At 42.8% G+C, this 24,203-nt stretch overlaps 2 protein-coding genes across 3 annotated transcripts; both read right to left on the reverse strand.

Moving 5' to 3' along the window:
• Positions 1-1,807: 1,807 nt before the first annotated feature.
• Positions 1,808-4,269, reverse strand: TACSTD2 (tumor associated calcium signal transducer 2). The gene has a single exon (XM_058030350.1). The coding sequence runs from the start codon at positions 2,796-2,798 to the stop codon at positions 1,869-1,871; it is 930 nt and encodes a 309-aa protein (XP_057886333.1). The 5' UTR covers positions 2,799-4,269; the 3' UTR covers positions 1,808-1,868.
• A 1,153-nt stretch (positions 4,270-5,422) lies between these two features.
• On the reverse strand, positions 5,423-24,203 carry MYSM1 (Myb like, SWIRM and MPN domains 1). 2 transcript variants are annotated; one of them, XM_058030718.1, is made up of 20 exons: positions 24,128-24,203; positions 22,211-22,286; positions 21,947-22,017; positions 21,614-21,691; positions 21,461-21,487; positions 20,869-20,947; positions 20,252-20,350; positions 18,907-19,658; positions 17,964-18,094; positions 17,002-17,105; positions 16,079-16,156; positions 14,903-14,991; positions 14,536-14,590; positions 14,407-14,457; positions 13,527-13,601; positions 11,968-12,156; positions 11,661-11,793; positions 9,544-9,649; positions 9,367-9,421; positions 5,423-8,562 (listed from the first exon to the last, which is right to left on the reverse strand). In XM_058030718.1, the coding sequence occupies exons 1-20, from the start codon at positions 24,184-24,186 to the stop codon at positions 8,404-8,406; spliced, it is 2,466 nt and encodes an 821-aa protein (XP_057886701.1). In that variant the 5' UTR covers positions 24,187-24,203; the 3' UTR covers positions 5,423-8,403. The 2 variants fall into 2 exon arrangements, with proteins under 2 accessions (XP_057886701.1, XP_057886700.1); XM_058030717.1 differs by having other exon boundaries at positions 9,367-9,424.

Here is a 24,203-nt window from a genome sequence, read left to right on the forward strand (position 1 = left end):
CCAAAAAAGACTGTACATCTCATGTTCCCTGCAAGAAGGACAGCACCAGCCTCTCAAACACATGGCTTTGATCTGCTCTGCATAAGTTAACAAATTGGTCAAGCAGTGTACTTGGAAAATTTTTATTCTCATCCTACATTTCTTCAGCTGAGGGCTGCTCAGCTCTAGATTTTTAATTATAAATGGCTACTTGTGAAATTGTGTGGAGTTAGGCTAAGTCCTGAGTTTTCCTGTGACATGGAAAGATCCAGCCTAGATCTCAAATTCTCACTTCATCTTCTCTCAGACAAGTGTGTATTCCTGACTGACTGACAACCAGCTTCAACATGTTGCTGTAAGGCACACAATGAATCATAGACCCTGCTCCAAAACTGGGAATGTATTAATGCTGCTGCTGCTGCAATTGCATACAAATCTTATTTTGGGAAAACGTGATGCATCTGCCCCAAAGTATGTACCCAGGATTTTCCAGCAGGTAAGTGAACAAGTGTGAGGTCAAATGGAAATGGTGTCTGTTGAACCAAATGTTATTACCCAACAGTGTCTATAAACAAAGAGAGAATCAGAATCAAAGCCTCTTCCCTGTTATCCCTGATATCCTTTCCATTCAGTAGAACTAGAGCTGCATTTTGGTGCTTTGCCACGGAAGCTGCACATTCCTGACTGTTGTTAGAATTACAAATGAGCAACACTGAAACTAATTCAGAGAAGAAAAAAGCTGCTGGGCCTGTGGCAGTGCCCAGGTGGAGCAGGTGCTGCTGCAGGAATCAGAGAGAGTGATGGACTTGGACATCCACATGCAGCACAGAGAATGGAACTGACAATATCCCAACATTCAACAAGCAGCACTATTTTCTTTAAAATGCCCTTCACCATGGATATGACTCTCCAAACCAGGAATGCAGCAGATGAGTAGGTAGCAAAGCAGTCCAGTTGTGTTGGCCAAATTCCAAGTTCAGTAATTACACTGTGCTCTTAAATTCCCCCCACAGCTCAGTTTCTGCCTCTCTTTTTCTGCCTGTCCTGGAGCATTGTGCAGTGTTTCTGTGAAGCTGTACAACACTGAAAAATATCTCCTCCCATTAAAACTGCCCAGGGAATTTAGGTAGACAGAAAGTTATTACCAGAGTAAGGTTTACTTACACTTGCATGGGGATCAAGAGATCTTTGCTGACGAGGAGTGTCAGACCCTTATTAAAGAGCACAAGTGGGAATAGCTCACTGTGCTGCCTGAATACAAACCCAGGAACTTGGGATCTCCACCCCTGGAAGCGACCCAACACCTGGGTTGTTTCCTAACAAATCATTCTGTAAAAGCCTCTGATGTTGCAGAGTATCTTAGCATTATCTTATATGGTTATTTAGTAATATTCATGAAATTATTTGCTGATAAAAAAAGTTCCAGAAACTTTTGTTTTTCAAAGCCCTCATGAACTAAAAACAAACTGCATTTTAAAAAAGTCTACCATGAGAAAAGCAGCAATATAGCCCAAATATGCTGAGGCAAGTGTTTTAATTTCAGTAAATAGATACACCAAGAACCCCACAGAGTATTTAAGTATTTAAGCAATCTGAGCCAGGCCTGCAGCAGGAGTGAAAGCCTTCTGTGTTATGTTAAATAGACAGCTGTAACAGTTTTCTTACCCTCCAAAGCAGGAGTCATTTAAAATATTTAGGTAACTGACTCCCAAATTCATTTATACCCCAAAAATTTATTCTTACTAAACAAGAATAATTTAGAACATTCACTGTACAAATTCCCGCAGGAAGGAAAAAACTCCAAATCCATCACATACACCGAGTCAGTTCTTTGTATTTTGTGCCTTTTTTTTTCCTTTTCTTCCTGTAATTGCCATTCTTCTTTCAGCTCAGGGCAGCTCTAAGCTTGGGGCTTTAATTTCCCTCATTTCTTTACACTCAAATTTTTTATATGTCCTTGTGCGCAGCCACCTGAGGACGAGCAGCACGGCGACGCCGATGCCAGCAGTGAGGAGCACCACGGTGACCACGGCACCAATGCCAGCTGCCAGCTGCCTCATGGAGAACTCTGGGGGCTTTTCATCCACGTAGTAAATCCCGAGCTTCTCAATGGCCAGGGCATCTCCATTGACCGAGACACTTAATTTACTGTTGGATGGGAACACGGAGTCATTGTTCACGTCTTTTTCAAAGTAATAGGCCACGTCAGCTATATCTACATCCCAGCTGGGCTTCTTGCTCTGCTCCAGGCGGATTTGGATGAGGGGGGGCTCGTACTTGATGGCAGCGATGTACTTGGGGTGCAGCTTGTACCTGCTCTCCAACAGCCGCGTCAGGGCCTCGGCCACGGCGGGGACGGCGAAGGCGCCGGAGCTCCTCTTGTGCGTCAGCTCGATGTAGATCCACCTGGTGCGCACCAGCTCGCCGCAGCGCAGGCTGCTGCCCCCCCTGTCGCTCCTGCGCACGCCCGCCGTGTTCACGCACCAGCAGCTGCCGGGCTGGTTGCACTGCCGGGCCTTGAACACGCCGCTGTCCTCGCAGTCGGGGTCGTACATGCCGTCGCTGTCGGACACCGCCTGGGGAGGTCTCCAGAGGCGCTTCTCCCTCAGGGGGATCATTTCTGCCTTCATCAGGAAGCATTTAGAAGTCAGGGTCGAGCAGTCTACAGGGTGATGTGAACCTGCCAGCCTGCAGGTGCAGTTCCCTGGGCCGTCCTGGGCACACACTGCCCACTTGTTGGTCGCACAGGTACAGCTGTCGTGGGCTGGTGAAGCGACTGCCAGCATCAAGCCCAGCACAACCCCAAAGAGAGGCTCCATAGTGCAGGAGAAAAGCACAGATAAAGTCCTGAGCGACAGCAGGCAGCATCCAAAGCTTTAATCCACTGATGGAGGCTGCTCAATCCTACACACTGGCGTGCTGCTCCCTTTATTGATTCAAATCAGACCCACCAAACAGGTTCTTCTTCCAAAACAACTGCCATCTCCTTCCCAAATCCCAGTCAACAGCTTCCCAGCTCCCTGTTAGCTCTCAGGGAGTGGCACCTGCCTCCAGCTGCCTCCCTCGCTCCTGCTTGATGAAGAAACAACAGGGAAGAAAAGAGCAGCCAAGCTCCTGCCATGGGCTCCCGTTATGGATTAAAGACAAGCAGCTGGCCCTTTTTCTTATTTAGACTTTGTATGGACTGTATGCAAATAGCTGTTTAAGGAGTTTCTTCCACTTCTGCAGGAAATCCTATACTCCTCCACCTCCATCATGGTTGTTCCTGTGTCTTTCACTGCACAGCATCTCTTATCATTCCACTATCTAGATTCTTATCAGTTATGGACTTTCTACTTTCATAGCTTTATTAAATAAAGCCTTTGGGAGTTTGATGGTTGCTGCGTGGGGCAACTGCTGTTCCAAGAGGAGCCACAGCTGACCAGGCTGATGGCTGCTCTCCTGCAGAAATCAGCCTCATTTTCCAGCATGGAAAGCTTCTCTTCCACCTTCCCTTTGGCACATGCTCATTCCAAGGCAGCACTAGGAATACTGATTTTCATGCTTATGTTGCCCTTACAAAGTTGTTTGTTATTTCTTAAGAAATTTTTCAATCTGAACTTTAATAATGCCTTTCACAGAACACTCCAGTGGCTCCCAACTCTCCCAGTGATCTACAAACCTGTCTTACCATTTCCATGTGCTTTGGCAGCAGCTGACGAAGATTTTCCAGTTTGCATTAAGTCGATCCCATTCATCTGATTTGTCAAACCCTGATTTGTCAGACTGTTCATAAATCATTATTTTGAGAGCAGTGATGACCACAGAGCAGTGTGTGCTCTGCACTCCCAGCCACGTGCCCTGCAGTCAGCTCCTACCTGGGAGCTGCTCACCTGAGCACTGCCCCACTTCCAGCTGCCAGCTCCTGCACTCGTGGCTCTGTGCACACTGGGAAGGACCCTGCCTGCCAGGGAATGGGTGTAAAATCAGAGCTCCACATGGAAATGGGATGTAAATACCCTCTGCCAAAGCAGGACACAATCTGGATATTCCTTCAGGTAATAATAACTGCAGTTAGCTTTCTTGGAAAATAATTGAGATCTACAGCTAAAACTATTATTAAAACTGCCAGGTAAGTCAATTTGTCATGTTGATGATTCTATAATAGTTTAGCAACTCTTTTCCCATTTCTGAGTCATTCATTTACCCACACTACAATAATGTCCTTTTTTCTTTAAATTTTCACATCCCTCCTTCAAAGTCAAAATCCATTTAACTATCACCTACCTCCTCATATCTTGTCTCTATTTTATTTCACATTATTTAAATGCCAAATGTGAAATATAGTTCAAAATATAGTTCAAAATAAAAGTGCACTTCTTCATTGACTTTTCTTTTATTGGTGGATTTTCCCCTCTGTAAATAAGAAAGGAACAGACTTATTTTAAAGACAAGTTTTTCCAACTATATATATCTCCAACTACATATATATATATATATATCCAACTACTTATATATATTATACATATTAAAAAATATAATGCCTCTTTGACACCAAAAAAAGTACTATTTCTTTTAATCCATGCTAAGCTGCAACAGTACTACAAGAGTTAATTATTTAGAACAGAAAGGAATAATCCTGTAGGAAATGTGGAGTGCATTATTTCTTTAGTGATCTCTGCTTCCATGGAAACAATTTCTCAGCACAATTCTAAACCTTGTAAAAGTAGGGCAGTAGGTCTATGTAAAGCAGCAATTAAACAACCCGAATACTTTTATCTAGGCCATTAAATGCTTTGTCCAGCATCACATGTGATTACAGTGCTCACTGGGATGTTAAACCACCGGCTGCTTCCCGTGGGGATGGATGAAATCCTTATCCCTCACTTCCTTGGGGGGCACAGCACCAGCACAGCACCTCTGCCTCCTGCGCAGACACTCGGGGTGCTCAGCTGTGCCACACCCTCCTTTTGGGGTGCACTGTCCTCCTGCACAGCCTCTCTTGGCCCTACAGCCTCCCCGCCCTCATGGCTCAGCCCTGCCCAGCACACCTGGATCGGATCGGGGGAGGGATGTGGCTGATGGAAAGGGATCTTTCCTCCAGGATGTGCCCCTGCCAACCCCTCACATTGAGTCAGGACTGTGCCGTGTGTGCCGAACGCTGGGGTACCATCCCAGCATCCCAGCATCCCAGCCCCAGCACCACTGGATCACCTGCTGATGGAGCCTAAAGCACAGCGCTGTAAAACAAGGAGGGAAACAGCTCCTGCCCGGATGCGCTCCCTGGCGCAAATTCACCAAACACACTGCTAACAAGAGTTTCGCTCCGAGCTCCGAGCCTCTCCCGCAGCTGCTGTGACAAAGCTCCCTCTGCTGGAACACAGCTTCACTCTGGCACTCGGTCAGTGCCACCGACACGGCACAAAGACATTCCAGAGACAAGATGTTACAAACACACACGTCGTTCTGGGTATTGCATCTGCAGCCTTTATTAGTAGACTCTTGGCTGTCATCAGGCAGGAACAGCAGAGAAGCAAGCAAAGGAAAAAAGTCCTGAATGAATATCAATGGCAACAGTGTTAACTTTTTACTTGGTTATGGATTTTGGATTTTTCAACTGAATTGTTTTTGGCAGGTTGGTTAGTTTAAAAAAAATAAAAGTAGGGATATTCCCTCCCCTTGCACACAAGATCTGCGTCCCTGTGAGGCAGCACTGCTGGTAACTGGGAAAGCAAAACATGATTCAGCCAACAAATGCCCAGAGGGAAATTTGCCAGAAATGACATCTTGGGAGGGGTTGTTTGGGTTTATTTTGTTGGCTTTTGTTAATTCCTTTTTTCACTTCCTAACCTGTTGAATTCCAGTTTTAAGTGTATCATTCTACCCCCTACTCAATGATTTCTCATGTCCTGAGCAACAACTTGGTAAGGTGTAACGCTGGTCCTCTGGAAGAAACAGCAGATTAGTCTGCACAGGTCCACTGAAACAAAGCATGGATGTTAACAAAAAAGCTTTTAAATACAAAATTTTCATGCCTAAAATGTGTTTGGTAAAACTGGTATATTAGTTAAACAGGTTTTTATTTCCTGGGAAGCATGCAACTTCCAAATTCATCTCATTAATCACTCAGTGAAACTAAATGATGAAAAGTAGGTTAGTTTATTTTCTTACACTGCCTCCTGTCAACAAAATCATTACTCAGCATCCCAACTGTGCTCTTTCCAATTCCTATAGAATTCTGTGTGCTAGACTGGATCCTGATGGAACAAGCATTGTATTTTCTCCACACCACCCTGCAACAAACACTTGGAATTCTGGAGCTTTTATGTGCATAACAAAGGCTCAATCCTGCCCGTCCTCAGAAAAATCACTTCAAAAGTCTGGGTTCCTCAAAAATTTCCTTACATAACACCACTGTTAAATACAATAATACAACTGTGTGACTTTACCTCAGTGATCACAAAAGAGGGAAGCAGCCAGGACATTGTCAGCAGTACCTGGGTAATCCTGACCCATCCCTAAAGGGCTGGGAACTGTGTGTGAACAATGAGCAGTATCTGCTTCATGATGCTGTGACAAACTGTGTTCAAAATTCTCCTCCCAGCAGCTCTAACTGGAACTGTCAGGACAGTGACTTCGGGAGATTTTCCAGAAAACTGCAAAACTGCAAACAACACAACTCCCCATGACTGAGGAGGAGGAGGAATGCTGTCCCACCTGGAGTGCAGCCCAGCCAGGAATCCAGGAATCCTTGCAACAGTGGTGGTCAGGAAGCCCCAGAGATGAGAGTTTAGAGCAAATGCAGACTGAGCCAACAGCCAGAGAGAGGTGGATACACCAAGTGATAAATACACACAGTAGTGGGGCCTACAGCACATCTGAACATAGAGAGAGCACACAACACCCACCAGCACTTTTGAGCCCACAGCTCTTCAAAGTGGGAAAATCTCTGAATTTCAAGGACTCACATTTTCATCTGCTCAGGTTCTGCTCCCTCCCCTTAAGTGACAGAGAGACTCATGAGGCCTGATAAAAAGATAACATTAACTTCCCATAAAGGAGTTCCCTCCTTGGGATGCAACTCTATGATTTTAAAGCTTTTCAAACTCTTTATACAAACAAAAAGTTGAAACATATCAAATCTCAAAATTCAATTTATGTTATGTAGAACTATATATATATATATATATACACACACATATATTTCCTTAAAATAAAAATTGGGTCCATTGTCTCCCCTCTAGATATAAACTCCAAGTCTTGCTTGAAACTTTCAAATATATTTTAGGCCTCTCTGAGAAACTCTGCCTAAGATAAACATGTGGAAATAGTAATACCTGTAGACAAGTCAAGTTTCCTTAGTATTTAGAGAGCAACATTTAAAGCACATTTTTTTCTAAAAATATTCACAGTGATACAGCTCATGAAACATTTCCAAGTTGCAATCAGGAAACTTCGCAATCAAGATCAATCTGTGAGTGATTTATCTAAATATATACCTGTATGAAATCATAACTGAGGAACTGATATAAACAAATGTTTTTCTATTGAACTGTACATTACAGAGAAGACTCTGAATATAAAAGTGGGGATTATTTTTCTTCAAAAACACAAATCCTTTTCTGCTTGTTGCACTCAGTTTGCCATCAGTCAGGAGCTCTGGTTTCCACAGGAAACAGTGGCAATTAGAAGTGGACAAACCACAATGATCTGGAGAACAACATAAAACCTCCCTGTAGAATGGAAGGTCACAAAGAGGTAACCTGCAGTAAGACAGGAGTTATCATTTCCACTGGAAACAAGCACAGCCACTACTGAGAAGTCATGAAACTCATCAGCTTTTTCTCCCCAATATATAAGCAGGATGGCAAAGAATATGCCAAAAAGCTACTTGACCAGCAAAATCAATGGGGAAAAGTAGTAAGAAAAATAATAGTAAAAAAAGGAATTGGGTGATGTATTTTGCTGCAACTGGATGAAACTTCTTACTGGACACCAGGAAACTCTGAGCTACAAAACTCTCATTTCAGTTAAGTTTTCCTTTTGTGAACTCATTCAAACTTACACTCCCTAAAGCAAAGGAACAAATCCATTCTGAGTTAGAGGTGCACTTGTAGATAAAAACATTAGAGAAAATTCCCAAACTGAAAGACTTGAGAGAGGACAAGCTCTCCTTGCAGACTGATGCACAGCATTCCTGACAGGGTGTCCTCCTTCCCCAACACCAGGCTGGTCAATCATTACCTCCATGGCACTCATCAGCATTAACATTCCTCAGGCACACAGGTCACACATCAGGAGCTTTCAAAGTGTTTTTCAACCACAACCATGAGATGACACTGGATTCTTAACAGTCACTACTAAAAGGGATAACAATTCTGAAAGAGCTGACATAATGGAGAGGAGGGGAAGAAATTCAAAAATGAAATCAAAATTCCAAAACCATCACACTGGTAATTCTTGTGAATGTTCATTCTCACTTCCTTCAGCATTTTTTTCACTCTTGTATGTGGAAAGGAATAAGTTTTCTATCTGAGTCAAGAACTCTTCAGCGATGAGGCAGTTTGTTACCTTGCCCAAAGTCTTCCTCATGCACTCCAAAAGCTAGGCAAAAGAAAAGGAAATCTGTTTTAAATTGTCATTTCCCCCCTCTTTATGTGGTAAGTATTGTTAAGAGATTTTTATTTATTTATTTAGGATGAGCACTACAAAAAGTGTTTGTACATTATAAATTTAAAAGGAACAAGGTGATCTAAACCCAAGTCTTTAAAACCAATTACCCAACAACTACATTTCAGAGCATTCTACCAACTCAAGTTTAAATTTACACTTTATAAGCAAAGATGCATTCAGAGGAAACAAAAAAAATCAATGTGTACAATTACTGTGTGCAAGTTTTCTGTTTATGTCTTTTGCTTTGGGCAGAGTTTGTGTCTTCTTTGTGCCATAATGGTACAGCTGCCACCAGGCAGAGCTCCAGAGCAGTGACTACACTGGAAAATTAAAGTTCCTATTATCCATGACAAACATGGCACAGCATTATTTTACTGATGGAACAAAGGACCAGGAAGGCCAAATCTGCTCCTGAGACATGTGCAGGTCTTGACACTGAAAGCCCACAAAATGCTGAGGACAGACCTGAGTAATTAATTGCCATTAACTCCTCTCCAAACTGAGGGTCAAACTTGGTGTCTGCACATAACCATCCCCACCTCTCTGAAAAAACACAGTGAAAAATCTTTATTTTCACTGTGTTTTAAGTAAATAAGCTGTACCACAAAAATAATTTATTATCATTAATTTACATCTCTGATTTGTAAAAGTGTAACTCCAGGTGACTTCTGACATGAAACAGATTAGGATTTAAAAACACATCTACCATAAAAAAGTTAAGAGAAGAAAACTTACTTTCTGCAAACAAGTCAGGTCAGAATCTCTATGAAAAATTTTATCCATGGGGACACTGCTGTGGGAAGAAAAACAAACAGGAGTGCTGGAGAAAGCAGCCATGGGTCTTGACTGAAACGTAACAATAAATGTATAAAAATTCCAACCTGGCTGTTTGTAACAGAAGTGGACACAAACCTGTGGCAAAATCTGTATTTCTCAATTATCCACCTTGTTTTTTCAAATACTAATTCCCACTGAGGCTCCTCCAACATCTGTTCCATTTCAAATTTGTAGGGCAGGCCTGTAAGCAATTGAAGATCATTATTCAGTGTTTCTGCTACACTCCACTGTTTCTTTTCCTGTTCAGTTTAGGTGCAATCCCTTCCCTCCCCATAACTGTTCCTCATTTATTACTGCCTGCAGAAGCCTGTAGCTCTGTTACTTGACAACATTAAGGAGGTTAAAGGATGATGTGTTTTGGATTCCAAATTTAATTCTGGTGGGAGCAGGAACAAATGTTTTCTGCTCCCTGCCCTTGCCAATTCCCATTCCATAAGGAAGGACAGAAATCTACAGCAAACTCAGAAATGAAAAAAATGAATTGAGTGTTTCTAACTTAGTTGCACTGTTGTAGTGTAAGAGTTATGTGGTTATTAAATTAATAAAAAAGGTTTGGTTTTTCAGTATGAATGGGCTGATGGTGAAGTGCTGACTATTGTTCTCAATTTCAATGGAAATTTGCTCAGAATTGAAGAAATTCTTCTAGTTTACTGCAGGTGGAGGAAGAGAATTCTAGAAAATATTTTAAAAGAATCATCAAAAACTTATTTGCCTAACACAATTAGTTTACCAAAAATCAGGGAGCAAGAAAGAGACTGTACATTTCAGTAAATAATTTCCAAAGAGCCAGAGGAGATGGCATTTTGTAAAACCTTGATTTCAGGAGCTAAACAGAAATCTGAAATCCTCTGACAGAAAATGCACAGGACTACAAAAATGTCTAATTCTCAGGGTAACAGAGTTTATCAGTATTTTAACTCTCCCCCACAAAGGTGGGATGTGTGGGAGAGGAGGATGAAATGCAGGAGTCTCAGGGTGGCAAACAGGAATGGGGCACAGATGTGACCACTGCTGCCCCTGCCCCAGGACTGCAGTGAGGCTCCCTTGTCTGCTTCCACTGGAAAAAACAGAAAAAACTGTGGGCTCACAAGGCCTTGGCTACTGGTGTGCCAAGAGAACTGGAAACCTTGGAGTGTGGATGCAAAAACCAGGACTTTATAAATAGAGGGAGGAGGAGAGAGAATAGGCAGGTACCAGAACCATCTACTGTTATCAGGGGAATTTTCCTCAAATCCATGTCAGGAAAAGAGCAGAAGATCTGATCATCACTTGCAATACAGCCATTTTTATGTGGTATGTCCTTAACTGTTCAAGAAAGGAAAAGACCCTGATTTCATGAAATGCCAATGGTATTTTTAATCAGGAATTTGTTCTCTTAGGTGGGGCTTCATGCCAGCACCATTTCAGCCTTCATGCCTTGTGTTCCCCTGGACAGCTGGCACATTTCTTTGATCCTCTGACCTGCTGAATGCCACGTCACTCAAAAATTAAGAGTTTTTGACCACTGTAGCATCCAGTTCTTTGCTATTTACTTCTGTCTCCTTGAGCAGAGAATCTGTTCAGAATGTTGTAATGCAGGCCAAGTAAGACATGGGAAACAGTTTCTAAGCTGTTCACATTGATTCTGTATGTAAATAACAGGGACCTGTGTCCCAATCCTTTCATTTCTTTGAGGAATTGTGAGAACTACTAACACAGAAGATCAATCATGTATGTATTTATAGCTGTATATATATATATAGTTGTATATATAGTTGTATAGTTGTATATAGTTGTATATTCTAGTTGTATATATATAGCTGTATATATATTATAGCTGTATATATATGTAGTTGTATATAGTTGTATATTGTTGTATATAGTTGTATAGTTGTATATAGTTGTATATAGTTGTATAGTTGTATATAGTTGTATATTCTAGTTGTATATATATAGCTGTATATATATTAGAGCTGTATATATATATAGTTGTATATTCCTATTCTGACAGCACAGACAACCCACAGGTTTATTCTTGCAGTGAAATTCCTGTGTTTATCCAGCACATGTTGCCATTATAAAATGACACCATTTATATAATGCCATTATATTACCAATATAAATACAAAATACTGATTTCTCAGGATCAAAACCAGACATCTTCCCCTTAACACCCAAAGAATTAAGACACTGGATTAAATAGGGGTACTTACGATAGGAACCATCAGAACTGATCTCATCACTAATGACCAGACAGGTGATCTGGGAATAGGGAAGAGGATTATTCCTGTTGTAAGGGCTTATGATCATCCCGATGAACATGGCACCACCCCTGGAGAAATAGCTCTAAAAAACACCAAAAACACCACATACAAAAATCCAGTCTTATTGAGAGCAGCAAAGCTGAAACCTACAGAACAGCTTTTACGTCAATTCCCGCTGAGCTGTGCAAACACGCTGGTGCAGCAGTGCAAAGCCAGGGAGCCTGGGGCTGCAGGGGTCGGTGTGTCCGTGCCGTACCTGGTACTCGGCCTGCGTGTCGATGTCGCGCAGGGAGGGGCTGGGCTCGAAGGCGGGGTGCGAGTGGTACCAGCCGATCACGCGGAAGCCGCGCGCCGCCAGCGACTCCGAGGCCTGAGTCTGCGACACCGGGTCCATCTCGCACTGCAGGCCTGTGCTCAGGCTGTTGCACGGCTCTGCTGTGCACACCTGGGGAGAGAACATCCGGCTGCACCAGTGCGAGGAGCCTCCTCGTGTCGCAGACATTTTTTCATAGAAATCCTTCCTTTGGGATTTGTGCATCTTCTGGGAAGCAGAGGCTCCAGAAGAAGAATGTAAACAATTGTTATCGGCTGCTGTGAAGTGTAGCGGGTGCTCCTGTGATTGGATCATGTTCCGTGTTTACAATTGGGGGCCAATCACAGGACCAAGCTCGGGGACAGATTCCCTGGATACAGAACTTTGTTATTCATTCTTTTCTATTCTATTCTTAGCTTAGCAGCTCGGCAACTTCTCTCTTTATTCCTATTAGTATAGTAATAATGCATTATATAGCATATATCAATAAATCCAGCCTTCTGATCATCAAACAAGATTCTCGTCCTTCTCTCACCCTGACGACCTCATCAGGTCGCTGCAATATCCTCAGGCTGCAGGGGTTACTGTGGCCCAGTCCTGCACTGTGCCCACAGTAACCCCTGCAGTGCTACAGCCTGGGGACGGTGTGGCTGGACAGGAAAGCTGAACGTGAGCCAGCAGTGGTGGCCAAGAAGGCCAATGGTATTCTGGCCTGGATCAGGAATAGGGAGGTCATTCTGCCCCTGTACTCAGCACTGGTGAGGCCACACCTTGAGTGCTGTGTCCAGCTCTGACCCCTCAGCTTGGGAAGGACATTGAGACACTTGAGCACATCCAAAGGAGGCAAACAGGCTGGAGAGGAGCTGGGAACACAAACCCTATGAGGAACCACTGAGGGGGCTGGGGGTGTTCAGCCTGGAGAAAAACAGACTCAGAGGTGACCTTATCAGTCTCCACAACCCCTTGAAAGGTGCCTGTGCTCAGGTGGGGTTGGGCTCTCTCCAGGCAGCTCTGACACAACCAGAGCACACAGCCTCAAGCTGCACCAAGGGAAATACAGATTGGATATTAGGAAAAAGTTTTTCACTGAAAAAGTGATAAAGTTCTGGAATGGCTGCCCAGGGAGGTGGTGCAGTCACCATCCCTGGGTGTGTTTAACAAAGCCTGGATGTGGCACTGGGTGCCAGGGTTTAGTTGAGGTGTTGGGGCTGGGTTGGACTCAATGATCTTGAAGGTCTCTTTCCAACCTTGTGATTCTGTGAATTCTGTGAATCAGTTACAGAAAACTTACAGAGTTTTAAAAGGCATTTACCAGATCTTGCTCATGATGCAGTTGATACTTGAGCGTAAGCTTAACTTTCATATTTCAAGACTACAGTAATGAATTTCAACTTTAATATATATTAATTGCCTTTTAGAAATAAGTTACATCTATTCAAAGTGTAACTATGATCATTTCAGTTTTAATATAATAGAGAAAATGTGAAAAGACAAGCACTTACTTCCACAATTTTATCAGCTTCAGAGTACTTTCCACCGAGCAGCCCAATCACTTCTGCCAGAGACACGTGAGAGTGCTGGAATAAAATCAAACAAGTAGTAAAGTCCAAGTTGTGGGATTTCTCACAAGGCAGTGACTTCTCAAGGATATGTAGAAAGAAAACTCAAGACTCTCAAACACCCAGTACTTCCATTTAAAGCAAACAGAAAAGATTAAATTTGCTTATTATATACACACCACAGATGTAGTGCAAGGGTGCAACACTTGGCAATGGAAGTTCAAAAACTGCAGCCTGGGCAGTGCTGAACAACTGCACACATTTTGGTACAGCCTGTTATTCTTGGAAAAAACCCACACATTGCTTTGCAAACACAAAATCAATTCCCAGACTGGAAGAAAATGAAGCCATAGATTTCAGAAGGGCAGTCTGTTTCAGAAAGTAGCTTTAAGCAAATTAGAGTTAAAGTATGACAGAGAGTAGTAAGTAGCAAAGCTCTCAGTAAAGTAGCAAAACTCTTATTAGTTTTTCTAGAAGGTCAATAGTTGTATATTAAGCACAATACAAAACCCATTCATTTTAGGGGCTTTATTTAATACTAGATTCTCACTTCTAGGTCTGACTGGAAAAAAATCACAGAATGGTTTGGGTTGAAATGAACCTTAATGATTTTCTCATTATCCCCCCTGTCATGGACAGGGACACCCCCCATCAGAACAGGTTGTTCAGAGCTCCACCCAACCTGGCCTTGAACACTTCCAGGGATGGGGCAGCCACAGCTTCTCTGTTTTAATTTCTTTGTCTTATGTTGCTCATTAAAAACAAGAACCAAACCCACAGCACACACATCACAGCTTTTTGAAAGATAAAACTTAATGCTCACCAAATCCATTATTAAAAGTGCTTCAGAAGACACTTTCACCTGAAAGGGCTCCTGAAATGATAAACACAATGATAAGAAAAGTAACCCAAGCAATGGAGCCCTCTCAGTAATTCACTCAGAGGTACGTACCTGCTTTTCTTCCGTGAACAAACAGCATGGTATCAGCTGAAAGGGATCAAAGGAACTATAAAATGAAACAAAATTTCTCTAAAGATGTAGGACAGTCAGGAAACTTTTCAAGTTTCCCACTGTCTCCTTGACAGAGGAGGAATATTCTTGTTGTCTTCACTGGATTTTCTCATCCCATACTAGGATGCCAAATACCAAAATATCACTTCCCACACTCCTGAATTCCAGCACAGAACATCTGAAAAGCATCCCTGCTATTTCAGACCAGGATACATATTAATGCTGTGCAGGGTTCCAGCCTGACACTTCACAGGACATTTGTTCCATTTCTGGCAGATCTATGTTTGAACATGATGTGATCAAATACCTTTTGATTTGTCTTGAACCTTTAGAAGATTTTGCAGGTTTCAGTTTTTCTTCCTCTCTCCTTCTTGCTAATTCTTCAGCTGAGAGATGCTGAAAAGATTTTTTAAAAACTTGAATGTTTCAATGGCTGAAGTGCTTTTTCAGCCCTGATTGCAAAACCAGCCCAGAACAAATTCTTGATATCCCTGCCCTCTTAATATAATTTGTGTATTACAAGACTACTCAGGATAGAGGCAACAGCCATGGCAGAACCAAGCAGTGTGGAAGGAATGACAATCTGAGATCAGGTCCAAAAGGTGCCTGGTAAGAGAATTCTCTCACTCTCCAAATCATTCAAATTCAGTAAAATCACAGCCCACATCACAAACCAGGTTTAAATCCAGGTGTGACCATCTGCCATTACAAACCACAGCCAGAATTTATCATGCCCCCTCCTTAGGGGTGTTTTCAACCTTTGTTTCCATTCAAATATGTATTTTACAGGAAGTGTTGGAATTATTAACCCACAGTCACTCAAAAACAGGTATGCCATGATACCATTATGGTAGTAATTGTTACAGGCAATTACTGAAAGGTTGAAAATTAAGAAGGCTTTGTATACAGGAAAATTGGATGTTTATAGTTCTTCACTTTTGATGTAATTTGTAATTGTAGGAACAGACATGCATTTTCTTTCCAATTCTCCCATAAAATATTTAACCTTGCATGAATTTTTTAAGCACTTAATAAACCACAGTATTACTGGGGATATTGCTAGTAGCAGAATTAATATTAGGAACTCATTATCACCTGCATAATGAGCACAAGGAAACCATACAGGACTGAAAAAATAACATTTAAATGTTATTCTCCCATCCCCTACCGTTACCCTAAAGGCAATTAACTGAAAGCAATGGGTCATGAAATCTCCTACAAGACAAGGCAACGAGTTTTATGGGCACAAAACCCTTGTGCAAACCCCAAATGCAGCTGCATTAATCAGCATGAAGATGTGGCAGCTGCTGCAGTACTTTCAAATTACACTTCCACAAGAGAGGTTGAATCCCTATGACACAACTGTTCCCTTGTCTGTTTGATGCAACAGCACCAGCCAGCAATTAGCAGGAACTGATTCCTGGTAATTTAAGGTGATTTTAAGGTGAGGATTTAAGGTGAGGTTAAAACACAGGAGGGTTACCTCAAATGTCTGTCCTTCCAAATCCTTTGCATCACACCAGTTTCCCCACGGGTCCCGCACTCGCCGTCTTCTCGTGCGCTGAGGAAAGAAACCACCGTGAGTCAAATTACCCTGGAAAAACTTAATTCCTTCATCCAGGCAGCCAAAGGACATTGTCCAAAAGGCCACTGCCCCAGCAATGCTACTGACACTCCAACATGTTCCCAGAAAATAAAGAACACCCCAGATTTCTGTAGAATTAAGTAGTTCATGATCCTCCAGGAATTATCATCAGTAAAGTTTATGGAGTTTGAGGCTGTAAAGCCTGTTAGTGTTCCATGGAATATCAGCACCCCTGACAGCACCAGGGTACTGATATCCAGCTCTGAATTAATGCTCAGACAGCACACAAAGCTATAAACTCAGTGTGTTTACATTTAGTGTATGCTACAGTTCTTTACATTTCAATTTATTATTTTTAAAGTGGGATTGATTTAGTTCTCCTCTCATCAACTGATTTACTTTGCTGTGAAGTACTTAAAAATGCTACATTAAGTGTGAATATAAAAATTAACTCTGGCAAGCCTTGGTAATTCATGCAGTTATAAATTAGTTACTGCTGCATTTAATTGTGTGCACAGGGCTCTCAGTAAGCCATAACATATACCTACTGTATTGAAATGCAAGCAGCTTAATCACACACTGCAATGCACTTTACTATTTTGTGGCTAATAAATGATGGGGAAGAGGGGGTTCAGGCTGCAGGGGAAGGCCAGCAAGACAGCTGAGTGAAGTACCTGAAGCAAGACTGACCCCCGAATCACAGGGCACCCTAAGGAAACTGCAACCTGAGTGAGAGGAGACATTCCCTGAGGTGCCCTGGCTTGTAAATAAATGCAGGCTGGGAGGGTTTCCCCCTTGTCCCCGCTGCCCCCAGGCTGTACCATGGACTGCAGGCGCTGGGCCAGCTGATAGGCTTCCACCGTGTCCTTGCCCTCCCTGCAGCGGCTCCTGTCGGCGGGCTGGGGCCGGTTGTACACGGCCTGCTCTGCAGGACACACAGGGGACAGTTCCCGTGTCAGCAGAGCTCAGGGCTGCTCAGCACTGCCACACACACACAGGGGTGACACGGGTAAGTGACAACAGCAAATGGCACAGGGAGAAAGCAAACAGAACCCTCACAGCAAAGACATCTCTTGGTAGTCATAATTCTGAGTGGTGATGTAGCCCTCTCCCACCATACTTTTAAAACAACAAAACCTCCTCTTCTCCTCCTTCTTCCTTCTAGATAAATTTTAAAAACTTTACTTTGGACAAAATGTAATTGCAGGACATTGCTCCTCTCCTAGGTGACTGTCATTCAGACCAAAACTCATTGAGAGCCTCTAAACCAACATCAAGGTACAGACGCACATTCACTTTTAACAGTTCACCTAATTTTAACACTTGCATTGTTTAAAAAGTAGCCCTCAGGATGAAGTAGTCCTGAGGATTTTGTTTAAAATGTAGCCCTGAAGGCATTGGTATTTATTTAGAAAATTGTTACAATTTATTGTGGGAAAAGAAACAATTACTTGAATTCTACCTAATAAGAAGGGCAGAATTTCAGACACAGCTGGTATCAGGACACACAGAAAAGCATGAAACAAAACACATCCCACCAACTGGTGTGTGATTAAACATGGGGAACGGGAAATAAAAAGAAAAAATAGAAGGTTTGGTGTAAGCCTAAAATTTCTAATTGTGTTCATAAGTTACAAGCTCTTCTAGATTTTCCAAAGTTATGAGGGAAGATCTGCCAGAAGGTCCTTCCTAGCAAGGATGAATGAGCAGCACACCCTGGAGCTGGGCAGTCCCTGCCCCAGAAGAGGCTCTGCATTGACTGTTCTAACAGCAATATCTTTACCACAGCCGAAGTTGATGGCTCCTATCAGCTCCAGGTAGGTGTGGATGCGCCCGATGCAGTTCACGTCCCCGCAGTTCTTCAGGCCGGGCCGCACTGAGGTCTTGTTCAGGTATTTGGGTTTGCATCTCTCCCTAAAACAAAGCACAGCACCTGGTCAAACAGCAGAACAAACCACGGGGGATGAAGGAATTGGGGGACTTTAACTGAGGTCCTGTTTTCACTCTCTGTGCATTTATTTTCCTTCTCAGTTCAACACTTCTCTGGTGTCGAATGGAATTTTAGTCTCTCTTTGCAACTAGAAGCTGTCAGAGCACAAGACAACTGAATGAGGACAGAGCGAAACTCAGTAATTCTTTCTGCTTCAAAGCAAGCACAAACCAAAACTGGCAGCCAAATTATCTTGAGCCTCCTACCATAAGTCACTATGTTTCCTTACACCACTCCTGTGCAGATGGAATATAAAATATTTAAGTGCACAAGCACCAGTCCAAATTGATTCTTAATTTGAGGCATTCCTTTGGTCAACACTATTTGCTCTAGCACAGACTATTGCTTCTTGCTGCCTTTCTGTAAAGGCAGGGCTATGGAATTAATGCCATTGGTTATTTTAAGGAACCATTTGTTAAAACCATTCTTATGCATAGGATGGCAAAAATGGCAAGGAAATAGCACAGCCAAAATAAATGCAGCCTGTTCTGGTACAGAACATTCATTTTCTTAATGCTTCAAAGTATTTTCATTGCTCAGCTTCCAGAATGCCAGAGAAAAAAATCAGGAAGATGCAAAAGAAGTATTAATAATGAATGTTCTTCACTGGCAAGCTACCATACAATTAATTTCACTCTATTCAGAAGTAAGCTATTAGTGCTAAGTAGCATTTTAACTACATCAGACCAGGACATCTTAATCACTTATTTCAGTAAAAGAAATTAATGCATCTTACCACTGATCCAAAATATAATTCCTGATTTTCAAATAACGCTCTGGTGTTTTGGCCTGGCGCCCTTCAAAGAATTCAGGAATTGCTTGCTTCTCTTCTTCCAGAATGATGCTTCTGTCAACCTCCACTTCTTGATCAGGTGGCTTCAGCTCCTCTGCTTCCTCTTGATGGTCTTCATCCCCTTGGCAGGGAGAAGGAAAAAGCAATCCATTATCAGCCAGGTCTCTTTGCTCCTCACTGAGCTCCCGATCGGTTCCTTGTGCAGGACATGTGACTGGTCCACTTTGCTCAGCTTTCTCAACAAGATTGTTGTACTGCTGGTAATCCAAATTCACAGATTTATCCCCATTCAGGTGCTGGGAACACGTTGCTGCCACAGCAGGAAATACCAAAGCATCCACTGTCTCTGGCCTGGTGTGCTGAGGATCTTCTTTAGGCAAAGCAGTTGCAGAACTGTGGCCAGCAGATGAAAAACCTCCTTGTTCCACTGCTTTTGTTTCTTCAAGTGGACTTTTTGGGATAACAGATAATTCAGATTTTCCTGTTTCTTGCTGGAAGGCAGGAGTGAGCAGCTCATCCATGTCATCAGTTATGTCCACTTCCTCATCATCTGAGAGCTTCTCGATTTTCACCGCGTTCAGGTTGGGGTCTGCACGGCCTCTCAAGCTTCCAGCTTCCATTCCTGCCCCATCTTCCATGGGAAGGCTGCTCCCACACTGACTTTGCTCTTCTTTTTCTGGATCACCATTTTTTGCCTTAGGAAAATATAAATCACTTTTAGGAGGGGAAAACAAGCCAAAAAATCATCTACTTCCCAAATAATCAGGACTGTTTTATTTGAATAGCAGGTATTCTGAAGTGTTTCTTCTTCAATTTATCATTTTAACTTAGTTTAATCCATTGCAACTGACTTTTAGACAGCATTATAAATATACTCTAGGCCAAGTATAAATTTGCATGTATTTCCAGTCAAAAAGCCCTAGAAAGTAGTTATTCCTTCTTAAAGCCCATGAAATCTCAAATAAGGCTGAAGCTAAATCTACAACACACAGCAGAAAGAGCTGTGTAATAGAAAACCAGTATTTTCAGACTAACAACCAACAGTGTAAGGGACCACAATTATACTGCATTTATTGTTTAGTTATACCAGCAATAAAACCAGTGTCACTCTAGGAATTTGAAACCAGGTCTGACTTCACATTTAAATCTGCAAATAATGATATTCCACTTCTCTGAATTTGGGAATGAATAGAGTACATGCTTTGACAGCAGTGCCCTGAAAAGACATTAAAACCAAGCTACCCATGGGCAAACACCTTTTTGCCAGCCCCAGGGATGCCCCATTTACCTTGTTCCTGAAGTACTGCCGAGCGTAGCTCTTGACTTGCAGAACCGTTCGAGTGCCGATCAGTTTGGCAATTTTCGTCCACCTGCGGCCAAATTTCACCTGAAATTCAAAGCTCGTGGAAGTGACCCCAACTGTGATATCCCAGACATGGCACTGCATGTGTCAAATGAGCTCAAAACCTCATTATTCATTAAAATGCACAAACACTACAGCAAACCCATGGTAAAGAACCTCACTGTTTATGTTCTACCAAGAAAAGAACTGCATCCAGTAGTAAGAATTATTCTTATTCTTAACTGAAGAATCTTCTTCACCCATTTCAGGCACTCTGCTGCCTGTTACCCCAAGGAATCCTTGTGCTTGGCAAAGCAAACCCTTTTACAATTGGTACAACCATATAATCTCTGCAGACCTTACAACAGTAAAGGTTGTAAGGTTTGCAGAGTAAGGATTTTACTTTATTACCTGATTTGCCTTCAGAACACACTCTAATATACTTCTCATAGTTAATGCAGCATTGTGATTATACAACATGCTTATTCAGGTCAAGTACTTTACTGTTCAAGATAAACTCATTAATTCAATTTAAAATATTATATATTTATAAACAAACTCACCAGTCCTTGTTCAAACAGCTCTTTTTCCTCTGCTGTCCACTTCAAGGAACAGCCAGGTGATTTTGTGGGTGAGCGCACCCTGGGAATGCAGGAAGCAGAAATCAGTGATTTCCCAAATCCAGACATTCTCCAATCCCAGTCACTCAAGGCACCCTCTGATGGAAGGACTATTCTCCATCTTTGGCAAAACTCAAAGTATTGTTCTAAACATGAATGTGACTCATAAATAAAATACTGAGAATCACATCAGCTTCTCCGTCACGATGGGAGATTCAAAGCAACTCAATATTCATCAGTGACCAATGGCACAGAAATACATCACAGCAGGCAACAGAAAAGTTCAGGTGAAAAGGCAACTAGAATTAACAAATTTTTATCATAAAGATCACTGTGCTACCAAAAAACTCCCCAAAACCTGGTTTACTCTAGCCTCTTGTTACACATAATATTTCTTCCTGTTGAAAGGTCTCTTGAATAATTTTTATACAGTCAAACAAAAGAAACTTTAATTTTTCTAAAATAAAAAATTAAATTTTAAACAAAATCAGACATCACACTTAAAAATACAATTCAATTGTTTAAATGTACATACGTGACTTTTCCAGTTTTCTTATGTGGGCTGCAAATGCAAGAGTGAAAATAAAAATTAGTACTTGTGCTGCTGGTGCACATCCAGCAAATAAGAAGGATTTTAGAAAGACTTTTCATTTCTATTCAGCTAACTAAGAATTTTCCCAGACCTTACCTTTTCATAGATCTTTTCTCCACCTCCTTTTGGTTGAGCCATATTTTTTCAGAAAGTGATTTATTAGATAAATAATACCTGAAATAGTCATTAAGTAAGTTTTCAAGGCATCAGAGGTATTTGTACATGTGAGAATTTTAGTAATCAGGTAAATTACACTGCTTCAGAATTACCCAGCTGTAGAAACAAATACTGCAGGATTTCTGCCATCTACCTAGAAGTTGACAGGGCTTCAGTCACCTTAACAGGCAAGGATTTGTCCAGTTCTTTTGGAAATAAGAAGTTTTTTGGCATTCTACAGGAAAACATAAACCCAAATCAGCAAAAGGATACTCTTCCTCCAGCAACATCTTCTCAATGACAGCCCTGTTTTCTTCACTGATGCTGCTGTCCAACGTCCAGGGCTGCAAACAACAAAAACACATTTTAATATCTCAATTCTGTCACACTGTACTTGAGTGCTGGCAAGAAGCAGTTTGTGAAATTAAGGAAGAAGCAGTGGTTAAAAACCTAAAACATCATGTGCATGGAGAGAAGAGGGAACACAGAAGCTCTGATAACCTTGCCACAAGCAGCATTGATTAAAAAAATACTTACAAGACTGTTGCCAGTTCTCCAAGATGAATCAAGATAGTGATCCTGCAGCAGGCTTGATGCTGTGTTTTCATGATCTCTGAAAGAGATTCCAGTGCTCAGAACCATTGTATTTTTAATATTCAATGTCATTGAGTTGTATTATCTCCACTTAACATTTCTACATCTTACCCCCAATAAGGTAAAAGCATTTTCTTAGGACTTCTTAAAGGCAAACTGCTTTTTCTGCTGAGGAGAGCTCCTGCTTGCACAAGGTTTAATAGAATCCTGTCATACAGGGTTGTTAGAGCCATAGAGTAAAATCTGGGAATGATTTGGTTGGAAGATCATCTCAATCCAACCCTCTGTCATGGACAGGGACATCTCCCACCAGACCAGGTTGCTCCAAGCCCTGGCCAGGTCTTTCCAATATTTAACCTCATGCTCATGGAGACTTCATCCAGTTTACATTTCTGTAAATAACTACTAATGAGAGATCTGTCACTGATTAACATCACTGATCAACTTCTTTTTATTTTCATGCAGCATAAGATCTCCTTATGAATTTGTGTAAGTACTTGTTTTCAAAAATATTTACTTCCAGAACATTGTCTTGTCTGAAGACTAATTAGCCCTACATTCCCTGCAGTGCTACTAAATTAAACTAACCTACTGCTCTCAACTGCTTTGTGCAGCACTTCAAACATCTCTTCATAGGATAAAGGATCAGGATGAATCTCCATGTCCAAGGATCAATACAACTCCTTCTTTTAGAGCATACCCTGGAGAGGGTGGGATCAAGAGCCCCCTTTGCCAGCAGCCTGTCTGCAGCAGTGGCAGGGGCTATTTGAGGGCAGTGTGTCTCTGCTACAAACCTCTCATTCTCTCCAGCAGCTGCAAGTGCTGGATTAGAGGCATTGCAGTCACTGCCTACTCACTTCAGCATCCCTTGTCTGTGAATTTGCTGAACCTAGAAAGCTATTGGAATGTTGGGCTGCATCAAAACAGCACGGCCAGCAGGGCTTTGCTCTGCTGAGACCTCACCTGGAGTGAGGTGCTGCATCCAGCTCTGGGTCCCCAACATAAGGAGGCCATGGAAGTGCTGGAGCAAGCCCACGATGTTGATAAGAGCACTGGAGCACAGTACAAAGACAGGCTGGGAGAGCTGGGGCTGCTCAGCCTGGAGGAGAGAAGCTTGTGTGGAGACCTGATAGCAAACTTGCACTGTCTGGAAGGGCTACAGGGAAGCTGGAGCGGGGCTCTTTGCAGGAACTGTAGCGATAGGACAAGGACTAATGAGTACGAACTGAAAGAGGGGAAATTTTGGTTAGATACTAGGAAGAAATTCTTTACTTGGGGATGGCGATGCCCTGGCACAGGTTATCCAGGGAGATTGTGGATGCTCAAGCCGTGGCAGCGTTCAAAGCCAGACTGAATAAAACCTTGAGCAACCTGGTCTAGTGGCAAATATCCCTATTCATGGCAGGGGGGTTGGGATTAGAAGATCTTCAATGTCCTTTCTAGTCCCTAACATTCCAAGAACCCGTTTTCTGCACCTCCCTCCGTGCGTTCAGCTTCCTGAGCCTCCCTCGCTAACACAGTTACACAACCCAGCACCTTCTCCATGGGTATTTTAAGGATTCTCCCAGCAGCCTCGCAGCGCCGTTCCGGGCTCTGCGGGATCCCATCACGGCGGTTCTCCTCACACCAGCGCTATCACAGCCCCGTTCTCTGCACCCTTCCCGACGATGCCCCGCACGGGCGCTGCCCCCTCTCCACGGGCACCCCGTGACACTCCAAGGTCCCTCCCGGAGCGGCGGGAAGCGCCCGGCCCGGGCCGCCCCTCAGGAGCGGCTCTCCCCTCACGCTGCCCGCCCGCCCGCCGCGGGGCACGGGGCGCGCGGGCCGAGCCGCAGCGAGCCCCTCGCGGCCCTCACTCACCCCGGCGCGGCCGCAGCGTCCCCCTCGATGTCCACCTCGGGCTCCTCCGCCGCCGCCATGACAGCGGGCCCGGCGC

The sequence above is a fragment of the Melospiza georgiana genome, chromosome 9 (assembly GCF_028018845.1).
Source record: "Melospiza georgiana isolate bMelGeo1 chromosome 9, bMelGeo1.pri, whole genome shotgun sequence".
Taxonomy (NCBI): Eukaryota; Metazoa; Chordata; class Aves; order Passeriformes; family Passerellidae; genus Melospiza; species Melospiza georgiana.